Raw genomic sequence first — 17,267 nt, 5'->3', positions numbered from 1 at the left:
CACACACACATGCACAGACACCTTGAATCTTGCATGAAGGTTTTAAGGTTCCCTAACATCTTTTTCTTAGTTTTAAAGACAGTAACCTTTTCCTAGATACCCATACTGGTGCAGAGTAGCCACTCAATAAATATTTGTTCAAAAAATGAATACACTCAGGTGATTTCTAAATGTACTTCAAATTAGACAATTGAACAATATATGGGTCTCAACTATCAGCATTCTACAACCTATTATAATTATGTGAACACTTTGCTAAGCTCTCTATTTCATTGTTTATGTGGACAGAAGAATAATGTTCTCAGGGAGTAAAATATTTTTCCCCTTTACAGTTAAGAATCTGCCTAAACACTCTAGTGTCCTAGAAAAAAAGACATTATATTTGGACAATAGCAGTAGTTTTTCTTTGTTAATGCTAACATTCTCCCCAAAGCAAAAATTTTTCACTTGGATTTTTGAAATAGTTGCTGAGATAAAAATCATCTTGTTCTTTATCTGGGAGTAGCTACTGACCTATAAATTGTGGTAATAATCTCCTGAGCTGGTATTAATGTAGACATACTGACTAAAGTGTGTTGCTAAAAATATAGTGGATATCCAGCTCAAAATAGATACATATAAAATTATAAAACAAACTTCCCAAAGAGGAACAGATATCAGATATAAAAAAACATCAGAAGTACAAAGGCATCATCCAACGGAGCACTGGTGGCATTAAAATTAAATAAAATCATTAAATCCTTTTACACAAAAAAGCTCTTGGATATCAGCTTAAGTCCTTATTGCACTAGGGTGTAGGCTTTTAAATACAGAGGGTGCCAAAAAATGTATATACATTTTAAGGAAGAAAAACTGTATTAAAATTGTAATACTCAATATATACCCATAACAGAAGATGAATACAAGTCACGTTTGACTTCCGCAATTATAAGAGGTGCTCAAAGTGGTTACCATCAGCGTCCAGACACATCTGATGACGGCAAACTACTGCTTGAGCAACATTGACCGAAGTGTCCACTTGTGTACATTTTTTTTTTGACACCCCTGATATGTATCTTCAAGGACTGCTTTAAGACATAACTGATAGGACCTAAAAGATATACAGGTAAATGTTTTGCTTTTGTTTTCCTCTAGGATTTTTGTTTCTAAGAAAAATAGTTTTTTAAAATGCTGATAGGATTTTGGGTTCAGTGTTTAGCTGACAATTCTTTCTTAAATTAGCTGGCATGTAAAGTATTTAAAACTTTCCTTTAACTCAGATTTCAAGAGGCAATTAGGAATCTGTGCTGAATGATAAGTATCACTGGACACCCATTAAGTTTTGTTTGTAGATAGATTTGCAAGGTTTTTTTTAACTCTAGAAAGGTCCACAAAACTCACTCTGCTTTCAGGGTGGCCCTCCCTCTATTTTTTACATACATACTTGGCCAAGCTTTAGCACTTGCTCTCAAAATTCCAAATAGACTTCTGTTGGGATTTTATAGGACTCACACTGAATGTCACTAAAGAGAACTGCCTAGTAACAATAATGATTTTTTTCCATCAGAAATATGGTGAGTCTCTCCATTTGTTCTGATTTTCATTTATGTCCTTTTGTAAATCTTGTAGTAAAGTAAAATATTTTATAAATCTAGCATATTTCTTGTTAATTTTTTTCTTATATTTTATAATCTTTGTAGGTATTAATAGCATTTATTTTCCTATTTTTAATTGGTAATTTGTGGCATATTGGAAAGCTATTGATTTTATATTTTATCCTATATTTCAGCACCTTACTAAATGATCTTATTGGATATCAAGATATTCAAGCTGATTCTCTTAAAGTTTTAGAGAAGATAACATTATATGTAAATGACAATTTTCTCATTTCCTTTTCCTATAGCTATTCCTCTTGTTTCTTTTTTTTAGCTGAGCCATCCTGCCACCTGTTGGCAGCTCAGTGGCAGCTCAGCTCTGGCTGGGACTCGAAACGCTGTTGCTCAGAGCTCGCACTCTTGAGCGAGCTCTTAACCAACTAAGCTACGCGGCCGACCCAATTCCTCTTGTTTCTTAATTCTATCTTGCCACACTGGCTAGGAGCTCCAGAAAATACTGAATAATGGCAGTTATGGAGAAATCTTGGACTTCCAACTTATAGAGAAGTCTTCTTTCTTTTTTTTCCAGTTTTATTGAGGTATAATTGATAGAGAACTCCTATGTTTCACGTTAGTTATATATTTGCTTTTGTTTTTTGATAGATATCTTCTATCATCTAAAGCTTCCTTCTATGTGCAGCTTTACTGAGAGGTTGTTTTCTTAATTAAAAACTGATTTTAACTTTAGCCAATGCCTTTTGAATGTATATCATCACATAGTTTTTCTCTGTTTATCTAATGTTATAATAAACTACAATAATAACTTTGCACATTATGAACTATCCTTGCATTCCTGAACTAAGCCCTACTCCGTCATAGCTTATCATTCTTAAAAGTTCCTCTTCTGGTCTGAGCTATCTTTTTAAAGGCATCTTTAAAAAAAATTTATTTGTCTTTTAGTATCTTTTTAGAGGACTTTGAGGAATTAACACTAGGTTCAGTGGTTAGAGAGATTCTCTGAAGGGAGCTCTTGTGTCAAAGATAATTTTTTATTTCATATCATTATTACTATAGTAGTGAGCAAAATAATTTTCAAATGCTTTATATTAAATCTATTCTTAGTTTTTGCTTCTTTATATCAATAATTGCAAATGAGCTCTGGTCACTTGTGATTTTCTAAGGTTTCAGGATGATGTACTGAATAATACTCAATTCTTGAGTAGAGATCATTGCCCTTTGTGGCGCAGATGATATATCTGCAAAGGGATTTACAGTGTGTTATGGGCATAGAATTATTTTTTGTGGAAAGCAACCCTAACTAAAATAAGTAAGAAACATGTGGATAAAAGTAATTTATGGGTCTATAAATGTTTTAAGGAGTCTTGTGTATTTAAAAAAATTAAGATTGTGGTCCAAATATCTTCTAAGCAAATTTATATTATCTGAAAATCTTACCCATATTATCAAATTATGGCTTTCTATATCAAAACATTTCATTTAGAATGAATAAAATAAATAATTTTTAAAATCTAAACTGGAATAATCACTTTAAGGATTAGCCCAGGAAACAGTTCACTTTATGGTTCCTAGAAATTAGCAACATCCGACCTTGGGACCAAGAATTACTTGCTATTACAACTGCACTTTAAGACAGAAAATATTACCTCGATGATGCATTAAGATAGTGTCTCTACATTTGTATTGTTTTTAGTAAAAACTATTATAAAATATTATTCACATATATTCTTTAATTAAAGACGTTTTCCACAAATAAAGGTAAATGGAAAAAATTCTAAAACAATTTTTAGTGAAAACACACACACACACACACACACACACACACACACACAAACACATATCCCTAGAACTATTTGATGAATGCAATTTTAAATCCCCATCAATTACACATGAATGGGAAGAGGTGATAGTCACCTGTTACCATACTGTTTCTTATAAAGTTGCTGGTTTGATATGGAGGCCTTTGGGAGGCAGGCGAGCCAACAAAAATATCTATTCCCAAATTCTGTTTGCCCCAGGGATATTTTAATCTTTGGGATAAAAAAAAAATCTTTTATCTTGATAATCTACCATATTTTATACAAAATAAAATTTCCCTCTATCATATTTTATTACATGATTTAACTAAATTTCTAAAAGGAATATAAAATTAACTAAAGCATTTTTTCATTGGGATTTGGGGTGGAGAGAAACATGTTTCATAATAATTGTATCTTTAATATTTTTTTACTGGTTAAGGATAATATCATTTTGAACATCTGACATTCTGCTCTGGGCTTAGGAGTCACATGCCATTTTCAGAGAATAACACGTAATATTAAATATCCTTTTTACATGATCTACACCTATTTTCTAACTTTGTCCTTTCTTGTACATACCTGTATTTCTTTAAACATGAAGACACCCCACATTGCAGCTACAAATCCTGGACCCTTAAAAAAAATAAGAACTTTAATTAAGTTGGTTATTTTTCTGTGTCTGTACTGTATGTCAATATAGCAAATTGAACAGCTGACCTGACGTTTTAATCTGATAACTTCATATTGTAAAAGCAATGTAACAATATTGTCCAGGAGAACTATTCGTAATTTCAACCCTAACTCAACATTAAGTTAAATGGAGTAACATTAGGTAAAAAAATGAAGACTTTTTTTCATTTTTTTCTTCATAGTTCTCATTTTTACTATTTTGATGATGCTATACTATTTTGGGCCATAGAATGCTTTTCTTTAATGTGATCTATTTGTAATAAAATATTTTAACAAGCAAATAACTTATTTTTTTCTAGTGAGCCAGTTTTTTATGGTACTAGAAATAGGATTAACAGAAAAAAATTATATAAGAACAAATTTATTACTTTCTCTGGTATGAGATAATCTCAAAATTGAAGAAATTTTAGTATGTTCTTTTAGACCTGGCAAATGATGTGCATATGGAAGCAGCGTGTACTTTAAATTTTTTTAAAAAATTGATACTCCTCCACAGTAATCAACTATGTCTAACATTAAACTCTAATTAATATGAAAGATAGTATTATTAGAAGAGAGAAAGACCATGTAAGGAAAAATAAACAGCGGGTTCGCGAGCAGGAGAGAAAGAGGAATGAAATGATATAGGATTAAAGGAAATGAGAAGAAAGGAGATGAGGAAAAAGGATGATTCTGCAATTTGAAAACTTTATTAAAGTTTATTAATTTTTTTAGCTGAGAAGGGAAAAAGATGGGAATTTGGATTAATTGTGGTTTTTGTGGAGAAGGAGCATTGTGTCAGCATTTTTACGATTCCTTTTAAAGCTTTGCATAAACCCTGGAAGAGATTCAAATAAACAATTCCAACATGTTTCTTCCCCTCCACTGCTTTACCTGTCTACATGGCTGGGTCAACAAAGTTTGACTCCACTCCTGGCATAAAAATAAAAATACTTTACCCGCTGTTTATCAGCATTTGAAAAGTCCGTATCAAAAGAGTACTGCACAGGGAATAGAGTCAGTGGAATTGTAACAGCTATCTGCATATGATGTCAGAGGGGTAGTAGATTAGGGGAGGGGGGATTATCACGTTATGAGGGGTATAAATGTCTACCTATTACATTGTTTTGTATACCTGAAACTAATAAAAAATAAATATATTAATTTTTTTAAAAAAAAGAGCTAAAGGAATAGGTAAAAGGAAGTGTTCTTTCTCAATAATGTCAGGTCCTAAGCCTCAAGATCCAAGCCAAACAAAGAGCTTCTGGGTCCTTTAGGCAAATCTCTACCAACTTTGGACAGGATTGGCAAAACAGTAGAATAGGGGATATGATGTTAATGTTATCATGCCAATTGCTCAAGAATTTTATTCTCTTTGATTTGGAAATTCATTTCCCTTCAGAGCACCTGGTAGAAGACAACCCAAAAGGTATCACTGACTCCTGAGGCATTTTGGCTGATTATTTTCTAACTATTAGTTAGTTTAGACAGTGCCTAAAGGTTACTGTGAGGAGCAATGTGGTCATAGAAATAGGCACTTTGCTAAAAGTAATGCAAGCTTAAGTCAGAGTATACAGACTCTATGATGCAGGCAAAGGAGAGCCAAATAGGAAGGGCATCTTGGATCAGGGGTACGGCTGTTTTGGCAGTTGAGATTGCATATGTTCCTTTTCTAAATGTGTACAAATTACACATTTATAAATCAGTCTTTGAAAACAAGGTGATTTTGAGCCACCTAGAAAATCTGAAGCTTCTGGATAAGGTAGCTCAGCTTTTAGACTTACAGGGGATGCTTGGAGCAGAGGGAACAAGCCCTTTCTCAAGTTATATGGGTTTTGCTTTTCTCTTTCTTTCTTTGCTTTTTAGTTGAATTTTATTTGCCAATGAACCATATAGACGCTGCCTTCAAGGAGCTCCTAGTCTAATCACCAATGGATATGTAACCATGGAAATATATGTACCTGGGAAAAACAGAGCTGCTGAGACTTGAAAAATGTACTTGTTTTGATAATATAAGATGGACCATATTCATAATTATTGAAGCTGGGTGATGGGTATGTTTGAAATTTTCCATTAGAAAAAGTTAAAATTAAAAAAATTCTAGCTCTACAAAGAAGATAAAGTCAAAACAAATTTATTTTTCTGTAAGATCTCTGAGGGTAGGGGCTGAATTTTTTTCTGCATGTGGATTAGGTTGTCTTGACTAGAGTAACAAAAGCGAAACCAAGCAAGAACCTAGTGGCAATAAGGCCCTATTCCCCCATCTCCCTGAGACATCTGTCCTTCCTAGGTAGCAATCCCCAAGCATGAGAGGAAGCTACATATCGTGGATGGGAAGATTTTGCTTATATCATAGTTCGAAGAATATCCTTTTGATGACAAATCTCAAAAACCACAGTGACGATTCCCACTAAAGCTCTGCCCAAACCCCACCTATCTCAGCAATTTATTTCTACTGCATTGGGCTTTAATGTTTTGCCCTAAGCCTTCACTATAACTTAATACAAGAAGCAGTGGCTGGAAAACCGTCTCACTATCTACTATAAATTTTATGTAAATAATATTGTTTATTGTTGTTCAATGTCCCTTGTAAAGGCCCCATATGATGAATTCTGTTAAGAATTTAAATGCTAGGAAATACGTGGTGTTTTCTGGGAAAATACTGTTATTAGTTAAAAATAACTAGCTATCCCATTGTATTAACCCTTTTCCAAGTGCCAAGCAAAACTTAATGTTTAATCACATAACTTCTTAACCTTTGTGCTATTTGCTTTCTTTCTCATTTTTATTATAGTTTTGATTTTTTATTTCTGTTTATCTTGTATGACTCAACTGTATCTGTGTATTTTATATAAAATTTTTTCAAACACTTTTTGGAGAACCCACATTTCTTTGAGAATATAACATTTGTATCCCTAGTTGAGAAACATATCATACTGGACACTTTGCTTTGCAAATTTACTTTCAAGCACTTAATTGGTGAGCTTTATACCCATTTCCCAGTATATTTTGCTGTGTTATATGGTCACTTCTAGCATTAAATATCCCTGAAATGATGAGATACAAACATTTTTGTGGAAAGAATTTGGGTCTTTGCCATTCCAATGATGAGGACTTATACCTAAAAAAAAAAAAATCCCTTATAATTTGTTTGATTTTAATAACATTTCCCTCAGCAGAGATTAAGAATGTCAAAATGTGGGTTCTTTATATTAAAAAACTTTATTATTTGAATTAAAGCCAACTGTTTTATGAACACAGTAGAACTGTCAAAAATATACTGTTTGAAACCCAAAATTAATACTAAAATTTAAGGATGCTTCAAACTTTTATGTGATGTGTTTTAGCCTAGACAATCTGTTTTTTAAAAATCAATTTTGTATGTTTGAATGGGTGTGCTGCTAAAATGTTTCAGGCAAATTTTGTTTATGATGATGATTTAAGAAGCAAGGAGTGCAGATCAATAACTGGTCAGAAATCGAAAATACCTGGAGTAGGCATAAGAGTCCATTGTTAAAGCAATTAATTCCTGTGTGTACATCAGTCCTAGTGCCATAATGAAACGGAAACAGACTCTAAATTGGATTCTATACCAATGGCAAAAAGTGGCACTGTATACTGTACTTAGAAGCCTTGAGACGTCTGCTGGCTTTGTCACTTCAGACAGTGCTCTCAGCTATTACATAATTTTCTCATCGTGAGAATGGGGATATCCTGTCAATACTTCTTTTGCCTATGTCTAAAGAAATATTTCTGCTTTTCTGTTACCGAACTATGTGTTACATAATTGACACCTAAAAAAGTCAGATGAAGCAAATTGCATTACGTATTTATGTATGCCACAATAAATGACATTATCCAGAGACAATACTTCACTTTAGCACTTTCTGAAAGCCTTCTTTTAAAATACTGAAGGAATGTATGAAGGGGAGAATGAAGTACTTTCTGTCTTATAAGGTTGTCATGAGATTCAAGTGTGATAATATATACAAAAGCACTTTTATATTTCTAAACTGTTATCTGTAGGTGGGTGTTGTTATAAATAGCAAATTATGATGTGTCCAAAATGACATTAGGTAAAATGACCAACCAAACACTGCAAGGATATCAAAGATTAACAAACCTACTAAAATGAAGCTAGCAATGTTCTCTTAGAGATCAAAGACATGGGATTAGAGGCTATCAGTTTATCTACAAGAATCTTTATACTAACAGTCCTGCTAAAAAAATTAGACTCCATAAAAGTCTCCAGTGATTCACTAAGAATGCTTCAGAGGAATTAGATTTCATTTAACAAACAAAGATTTAGAAAAACAATTCAGCTACTCACAGAGGTGATTATTGGAAAACTGACCACAGCACTGAGAGAGTGATTTGCTATGAACCAACAACAGGTGGCTACGGCCCAGAGTCCTCCTGACAAGAACCCTGAAACACACACAAACATCACACGTTTACAAGTCATGTTCCTCTTGTGTTCCTAGATAGGGCAGGAATGTTCGAGTCCACATATCAATGCATGCCTGTCCATGTTGTTGGGTGTCATGGAGTTTTGAGCTATGTTTTATGATCATTTTGGAAATCAAATGATTTCTCTGCCCTGGCCTGCTATGGGTCTAATTATCATTCTGTCTCACTCTACTGACATTAAACAAAGTACCCAATGTAGTAATTGAGGTAACGATTGGGTAGTGGAGAGAGACCTAACGAGGATACTGGATCTGAACGTGCTGTGCAAACACCATTTACTCTAAACCATAAACCTAAAACTAGGTGACATTCACAAGGATGCCTATGCTAAGGAAAAAGAACCAAAGAAACTGGAATTTGACAGAAAATACCAGCTAAAAATTACAAAAGAATTTAGCTAAGCCTTCAATAAATATCCTTCCATTTTCTCCAATGGTACAGCAGTATAGTGAGTGGCACACTTTGGCTTAAATGAATCAGGCATCAAAGTGAATCTCTGACATATGCTTTATTTTGTTCTATAAAAACTTTTACTGTGGACCTATATTCCAAATCGAATTATAGCAAATGCTTAAATAAGTGAGCAATTATATATATATTTTTACTTTTTATTTTAAGAGTCAGAGGACTCTGACTTTGAATATGAATCCTTAGATAGTGAAGAAGAAATAATGATGTTTGATGGTCAAGACACAAGATGTTTGGGCATAGGAAATGATTTTAGATTCACTGTTCAAGTTTTAGGTTCTGTAGTAATGGCTGGCATTTCACATCCAGTTTCATGGTTTTTAAATCCTTCAAATTTGGTGGTAAACTGGGCCAATGCAATTAAGGGAATAAATATACACACAAAGACACACACACACACACACACACACACACACACACACACGATGGCTTAGATTTGATTTTTCAAGTTAAGTGAGGAGAGACTGATACTTTTACAGAGGAAGAAGATTTTCTATAGTAAATATTCTTACCTGGCAAGACTGCTTCAGGATATAGTTTAGGATTATTTTTCATGGTTATACAGTAGGCCAGAAAGTAGGCCGTACTTGTAAGAAAGATGCCGCAGGAGTGTGCAAAAACATAGTCTAAATCTGAAAATACAGATTATCAAACTCTAAGTGTATAACTTTAGTCATTTCCAATATATTTAGAGTTCTAAAATAAAACAAACACACCAAATTTAACTTTAAAAGTAAAGGAACCATTAATTATATCACCCCTGTTTTCTACATACTGTTTATTATATAGAAATTTAATTAACATTTTTAAAACCTGGAAATACTAAGTAGTAAAGTAGTTACTATAATCATATCTAAAAGGCTGGCTTTTATGATTATCTTGGAAAGCTAAATAAGAAATATTATGTGAACATAATGTTAATACCTCCCTTTTAAGAATAGGTATTCAGAACTAATTTCACTAAGGGCTGCTGCAATTATTGCAAATATCGAAGTAGACCGTAGGTGAGAGAGGAGTGTGAAAAATTTGAGGGGACTGCTAATTTTATATAGTTTATTGATCAATCTGGACACCAGTATCTCTGTTGCAAATGAGAGCTATACAGAAAGATATTTAGGAAGTTTTCCCAATGAGGATTTTATTCAGTTGTTTACTATAAACCTAATTACATGAGGGAGTTAACACATGCTGAAGGGAGTTAACCCAATGTCTGAGAAACCCCAACTCCGCTGACAGATGGGTGTACTGCTGAGAAGGCCACACTGGACTTAGTGTTTCTCTGAGCTAAATTTTGGACAGATGAATGGCCATATTTAAGGAGGAATTTTGAAGATCAAAGAGTTTACCTAATCTTCTAAAATATTAAGGCCCACTTCAGTGGGTCATATAAGAACAGCCCATCCACTTTCGGACCACCACAAAAGGCAGCATAACATAGTGATTTCAAGTCCAGACCACCTGCGTGGGAGTCCTCAACCCACTACCTTGTAACTTTGACACTTGGGCAAATTACCTAATCTCTCTCTGTCTTAATTTTTTTTCAATTATAAAACGATAATAATGATATTCAACCAGTAACGCTGCTATGAGGATCGACTGAATTATTATTTAAGATGCTCAGTACAGTGCCTATCATAGAACACGGACTACTTCTGTGTTTGTCAAGTAGATGAAATAAAAAATTATGCCCCTCTAGAATTGTTTTGGAATAAAGTGTGTTCCTATTAGTCTGCATTTGAGTTGTCATAAGAAAGATCCTTGAGAACTAAATGTACTGTTTATGTAAAGAGATTGTTGAGGACATTGTCTGTTATGTTCATGTGCCTAGAACAGTTGTAGTCTGGATCAATTAATTGCTTTTAATCTTGCATTTCTAAATTATGAAACTAGTCTGATTTCCCTTGTGGCTATAAGAAATCTTAGAGTCAAATTTATGGCTCATTTCTCTCAAGTATACAAGTGTGGTACAGTTTTTTTTTTTAAACAATTCATTCCCCTGACTTCTTTTTTTAAATTTTTATTGGGGAACAGTGTGTTTTTCCAGGACCCATCAGCTCCAAGTCAAGTAGTTGCTTCATTCTAGCTGTGGAGGGCATGGGGATTGAACCGGCAACCTTGGTATTATGAGCACTGCACTCTAACCAGCTGAGCTAACTGGCGGCCCCAGTGTGGTACAGTTTTTAAACTCATTACTGGTTTTGTTTTATTTTTTTCACCCTTGTTTTTCTTTCTCTTTTAAGTTATCCTATGTTATTCTATTTTTATTAGGTTCTATCCTTTAAAAATTAAAAGAATAAAAATACAGGAAGTATTTCTATAAAATCTTAATAAAAAGAGAGAGAAGTTAATAAGGTTTGAGTACTGTTTGTGGAGCTGAATATAAAAAGGAACAAAGAAACTATGCTAACTATTCAAAGTCTATCTACTCATTTAAAGTTGAGTTAAAAACCCAGCTTTTTCATCAATCTTTCTCTCATGATTTTTGCCCTCCAAACTTTTCCCTTATCTGCACACATTAATTTTCTCTACCACATTAATTTTCTGTACCATTCAGTGTAGAACTTTATTAACCACAATCTCATTTTTTTTATCATTTCATGGGTGTATGCCATATTTCAACATAATTATAGGACCTCTGGAGTAGAGTCTTTTCCATCTCCTTTTGAGCCTACACAAAGCTATTGCACATAGTGTTGAGCTTATGCCTGAGTGATTAATTTTATCACTATAAACTGAGGTAATTAAGAAGCATTATGTTGAGCCTTTCAATGCGTCATTCTGTGCTTGAAAAATAATATCCTCTGACTAAATAGGATATAGTTTGACCTTTAGGAAGACTATACTTTGACCTTTATTTGATTTTAAAGTACTATGTACTGCACTTTAGCTTTTCTTTTTCTTTCTTTTTCTTTTTTTTTAAGAGAAGAATACATATTTTTGTAGAGATCATCTAACAGGAAAATAATCTCCAAATCTTAAATTTGCACTTTCCAGTGTAAAGTCGGGAACCATGTTTTAAGATCCAAGTGACTGAAATGAATCCTGACTAAACTCCATTATATTTGTGTGTTAAAGATCACATGAATATACTCAAACAGTCGTTGGTTACTTTTAGTCTTCTGTGCCTTTCTAATATCACCCCTGACAATGAAAAAGTAAAAGCTAATCAGTGTACCAATATTTATTGTGATCACATTCTTCTTATATTCTTAAGCAGAAGAACAGGTATTGAGTTTATTTATAAAGTAAAATAACTTTTTACGCTCACCATACTGGCTTGCCCCTGCATATATACTATCATTTCTTTTGCTGTGGTCCTTGATATAAATGATGGGCACAAATGTGGACCCATAGAGGATTCCAGATATCACCGCAAGACTGCAGCCCCTTCAAACAAACAAACAAATGAATACATCATTATTAATCTTGGCCCTAAGCAATATCTTTGACAAACACGCAAGTGGAATCATAACTAAAACATGCTTCAAAATGTAAATCACAAGCAATTATGCAGAAATTGCCCATTTATCTCCAGCTCAGTGACTGGCAGAGGTCAAAGAGATACCCTGCAGTGTCAAAGTGGCATCAGGACCAATATGCAGCGTAGGTCCCCACTGTCTAATTTTGGAGCCTCATGATTTACAGACATGATAACGGAGTATCATGATAAATTGTCATTACGTAGATGGGAATATTGCTATCATATTATACAACCTCCATAAATAAACTTGCTCTCTAATTAAATTATGACGTATCTGTGGACTGACACTATGCCCTATGCTTCTCTTTTAAAACACTCTATAACATCTAGCACAGGGCTAGGGCAGGCTAAACACTAAACACATGTTCGTTCAAAACAACTATTGAGGTCTATTGACGTGCCTGCATCTTCGTTGACTTTGAAGAGGAGCGTTGATTTAATAAAATAATCTGGATATTTAAGGTAAAACATTACTTTTTATAAGATGGAAATGCTTCATTTTAAGTACTGGAGTCATGTTGACTCCTTAGTCTTGGGCCATATCTGCCTGAAGCAAGCAATTCCAATGATTTTGGGTGGAGAGGTGATTTATACCCGGGGTGCCAAAGAAAGTACACATTTTAAGAGCTGTTTTCTTTGTATTACTTATTGAAGTTGAATTGAATTATGGTAGCAATGTGTAGTATGACGTCTGCTCAAAAGATGGCGTTAATCAAATGAATGCTAGCGTCATTCATTGTATTACAATTTTAATACAGTTGTGTCCTTTCTTAAAATGTGTATACATGTTTTTGGCACCCTCTGTATTTTGGAACAGTCCCTTTAGCTTAATACAAAAGGACAATGGCATGAAACAGGAAAGAGTTTTAGGAAAAAAAACATTCCTTTCCAAACTTAAAAACCAATTCTTAAAGTCTTCTTTAATAGTGCTTTAAGGAATATAAAACTGTGGGAACTCACAGGGCCCACTCAGCAATGGGTTCTATTCACGGTGGACGTCCCGTGTCATGGAGAAGCCTGGACGTCACAGGCCCAGAGAAGTCTCCCAAACACAGACCAGGCGAATACACTAGGTCAGGCTAATCATGAGATAACTAAAAATGTGTTGTTAACAAATATTCCCTTAACAAAGGAGATGTTTCATGAAAAAAAAAAAGGTTTTGTTTGAAAGATCTGTTTTATTCTGAAACAAAAACAGCAACATATTTACTTCTTCCAAAGCTTCTTTGTTTGTTAGTTCATTCATTTATTCATTCATTCATTTTATTCAAATATTTATTGGGTATTTATTATGCAGCAGGCACCACCCCTTTTCCACTGTGAAAATAGTATATATACTTACAGAGGAAATGTTTTATATTCTTGAGGCAAAAAAAGACGTCACCACAGAAAGTCCAAAACAGCCATCAATTGTAAAATGCAAGCTGCATACTATTACATATTTTCACATTTCTTTGCCACCTCCCAAAACTCTAAAATATAGGAGCTGATGTTGAGCCTCTGTCTCCTAGTCTTTATGATGTTGCGCGCGTGTGAGTATGTGTGTGTGTGTGTGTGTGTGTGTGTGTGTGTGTGTGTGTGTGTGTTGGTAGGTAGGTAGGTTAGGGCACATGGAAACAAAATATTCTACTATATTTGAAAATGAATATCTTGGGATTATAAAATTGTCTAACACACGAGTGGAGATATTTCCACTCGTGAAGGTAGGCCTCCTGGGCAGTGTAGTAATAGAGAAGCATAGTGCCTCATTTAATGGTGATTTCTGAGAGCATGCTGCTCATTATACTCTGTGTCCTATGTTATAGTCCTCTTTACTTTAGGTACAAAAGTCCTGCCAAATGAGATTGCTTCTGTCAGCTACTTGTTGGCTAGAAATGCTGCAGTGGCTTAGGAATTTCTTGAAGCACTGAGACAGAGGACCTCTAAAAAATCAGCAGAGGGCAAGAACATCTCTCCACCATGGACCTAAGAGAGTCAAAGCTTGTGTTACCATTTTCTTCTTGAACTCATAGGAATACCGCTTCACTCTGGTAACACTTGCTTTAACCAAATATGAAATAATAACAGAACCTCTTCTTACACGATGCGGGACTGCACTGTAGAAAGTCTAGCCACCCAGGAATCACTAGGACAGGGCTCTTGAGTCTTGTTGATCACCTATTGAAAAGAATGGCACAAACCAAAACAAAAACTGCATTCAACTGATAATCACACAGGTGACAAAAAACATTTTTCAGTGTTTTTCTCTACTCTTTCAAATATACTTTAAAATATAAACATGTTACATTATGTGTTTTGATTATGTGGATATCTCTAGACTCAAATGTTTCTGATTCTGATCCTCTTTAATTCAGAACAGTTTGGCAGTTGGTAAGTGCTCCGTGTACATTTTTTACAGTTTTAACATATGGCATTTTGATATATCTGTCAAAAATTTTAAAAGTTAGTAATGCTTGTGTTTAATTTGTGCATATTTTAATAGTCTGTAAAGAAATTAGAACCAATGCTGGCTGTGTGGCTCAGCTGGTTAAGAGCTCACTCAAGAGTATGAGCTCTGAGCAACAGGGTTGCGGTTTGATTCCTGGCCTGAGCTGAGCTGCCGCTGAGCTGCCAACAGGTGGCAGGATTGCTCAGCTAAAAAAAAAAAGAAATTAGAACCAAAGAAAACTCACACTTTTTTGCTGTGGACTACCTTAGGTAAAAAGGCATATTTTTATTCAGAGTTTTTTTGTTTTTTTTTTACTGAATTAGTTAATACATTTCCAGCCATGTTTCAAGATTAGTCTCATATTCTAAGTCAGGTAAAGTTATGAGCAAATTCATAATATTTCTACTATTGTTTCTAATCATCTTTGCCTCTTAGTTAAAGTTTCTTGATGTTATACTCCTACTGATTTTGTAAGAGATAAGAAACTGGATTTGAATTTTTTGTCTTGTGCTAAGTCAAGTTTTCCTTTGACGATACCTGGGGAACTCGTGATATATGGTTGCGTCCTAACCATATCATGCCGTTTATCCATCTTTAAACTTGGTTTAATTGCAACCTTCCATCTCACCTAGAAAAAAATCTAGTCTACAATGTGTATCTTTTACCAAGTTGCATTTAAGTTATTATATTATTTTTGTTGTTGTTCTATTGTTTGAAGGGTGGTTGGTTAGGAAACCTCCTGCATCCCTAAATTAGGCAAGGCACATCAGATACTTTCTCTCAACCCCAACTCCTCCATTCTCCCTGAAACACTTCCATGACTAGAGATGCCTGTGAAATTACAAATCTCAGCCTGGTAAGTGTAGCTAACAAAGAAGACATTAACATGTAATTAACCAAATAGTGTATATCAGCAATAGCCAAGACGCCCTTCTGAGATACAGAGCTTTAGATGTAAATCATGTCTCCTTTACTTGCAGCAAGTATAAAACGTTGCATTCTTGAATATAACACCCCAAGGGGTGAACCCTTTGAGGTAGGTAACAGACCTAATAGGCCTATTTAATAGGCCTAATAGGCCTAATAAATATGCTAAGATATTTGAGATAGCACTGACTGGAAAAACAAAAACAAAAACAAAAAACCCCAGAAACAACAAAACACACACACACACACACACACACACACACACACACACACCCCATACACAAACACAAACCCCACCTTCTCATCTTTGTTTAAAATTGATGCATTTTCCTTTTATCTTACTTTTACATTTCCAATCAAGTTGCCTCTCATACTATACTCACATGCTCTGTCATTAATGGTGTGGTGTCTACAGGGCACATGTTACTCGGTATTTCACTTTTGATGAACAAAAATATGAAAGCACTGTAAAGAAAATGCGTTTAGTGATATTTATCATAACTCTGGTTCATATCAAGTTGCCTGAATTTTAAGAAAAAAACAGCTTAAATCAAATCCTACTGATATGATGATTCCTTTAGAACTGCCTCGTTATTGGTCCTGCCATTTCTACACTACTGACCCTAGCTTTGACGTCTTTCCTTGTCCTTAATTGCAGCAGGTTAGAAGCTAAAAATTTATAAGCTTTCTCCCCCAGATCAGATCTATCTGCTGATTGTCTCATTTCAGTCAGTGGCTCCATCTTTCTTTTTATTCCTGCTTAACCCTGAAATCACATGGTAAAAGACTACAAATAAAAAACACCTCGAAATACTACTTCTCACCTATTATATTGGAAAAAAACCCCAAAAGTTTAACAACATCCTCAGTTGGAGAACTATAGGAGGCAGACACCACTGATGTGAGTGCAGAACTGCGCAAACCCCATGGAGGGGACTCTGGGGCCATTTACCAAAACCACAGGTGTGTCCCTTCCTGACCTTACCAATCCATTCCAGGCCCCGTAACACAGGTGCACCCACATTCAGGTGAGGTGACCTTCATGGTCACACAATGGAATGCTATGCAGCTATAGAAAAGGAATGAGGACACCCTCTACGCTCTGATATAGGACGATCTCCGGAGTATATTTTAAGAGATAAAAACATGCATAAGCCTAATGACTTTTCCCCCTTTAACATCTCTCTCATAATGCACTATTTATGTCCAGTACCTTTGTAACAAATGCCTCACTTACTTTTGGCTTTTGAACCATGCAAATATGTTAAAATGTTTTACAATATTAAATTAACTTAAGAAAACTAACAAGTGTGATATACTTTTGACATTCCTTTTTTTAAAAAATATTTTATTGGGGAATTGGGGGATGGGAACAGCATTGGGGAATCAGGGACAGAGAACAACAAGTTGCTGTCCTTTTGTTCTTCAGTCTA

The 17,267-nt window shown here is 34.5% G+C and overlaps 2 protein-coding genes across 2 annotated transcripts in view; one reads left to right on the top strand and one right to left on the bottom strand.

Moving 5' to 3' along the window:
- Positions 1–17,267, bottom strand: part of TMEM144 (transmembrane protein 144) — a 31,328-nt gene that overhangs the window by 1,833 nt on the left and 12,228 nt on the right. Inside the window, exons 5-10 of the mRNA XM_019667494.1 lie at positions 16,218–16,299; positions 14,560–14,636; positions 12,267–12,385; positions 9,511–9,630; positions 8,391–8,488; positions 3,971–4,024 (exon numbers count right to left, since the gene is read on the bottom strand). Of these exons, the coding sequence (XP_019523039.1) occupies positions 3,971–4,024; positions 8,391–8,488; positions 9,511–9,630; positions 12,267–12,385; positions 14,560–14,636; positions 16,218–16,299 (550 nt within the window). The remainder of the gene's footprint in view (positions 1–3,970; positions 4,025–8,390; positions 8,489–9,510; positions 9,631–12,266; positions 12,386–14,559; positions 14,637–16,217; positions 16,300–17,267) is intronic.
- GASK1B (golgi associated kinase 1B) overlaps positions 1,483–17,267 on the top strand; it is a 106,225-nt gene continuing 90,440 nt past the window's right edge. The window contains exon 1 of the mRNA XM_019667492.1: positions 1,483–1,553. The gene's annotated coding sequence lies outside the window, so the exon portion shown is untranslated. The remainder of the gene's footprint in view (positions 1,554–17,267) is intronic.

This window comes from Hipposideros armiger, unplaced genomic scaffold (assembly GCF_001890085.2).
Source record: "Hipposideros armiger isolate ML-2016 unplaced genomic scaffold, ASM189008v1 scaffold_498, whole genome shotgun sequence".
Lineage (NCBI taxonomy): Eukaryota > Metazoa > Chordata > Mammalia > Chiroptera > Hipposideridae > Hipposideros > Hipposideros armiger.
The sequence above is the reverse complement of the archived record's forward strand: the minus strand, read 5'-3'. Positions and strand labels throughout refer to the sequence as shown.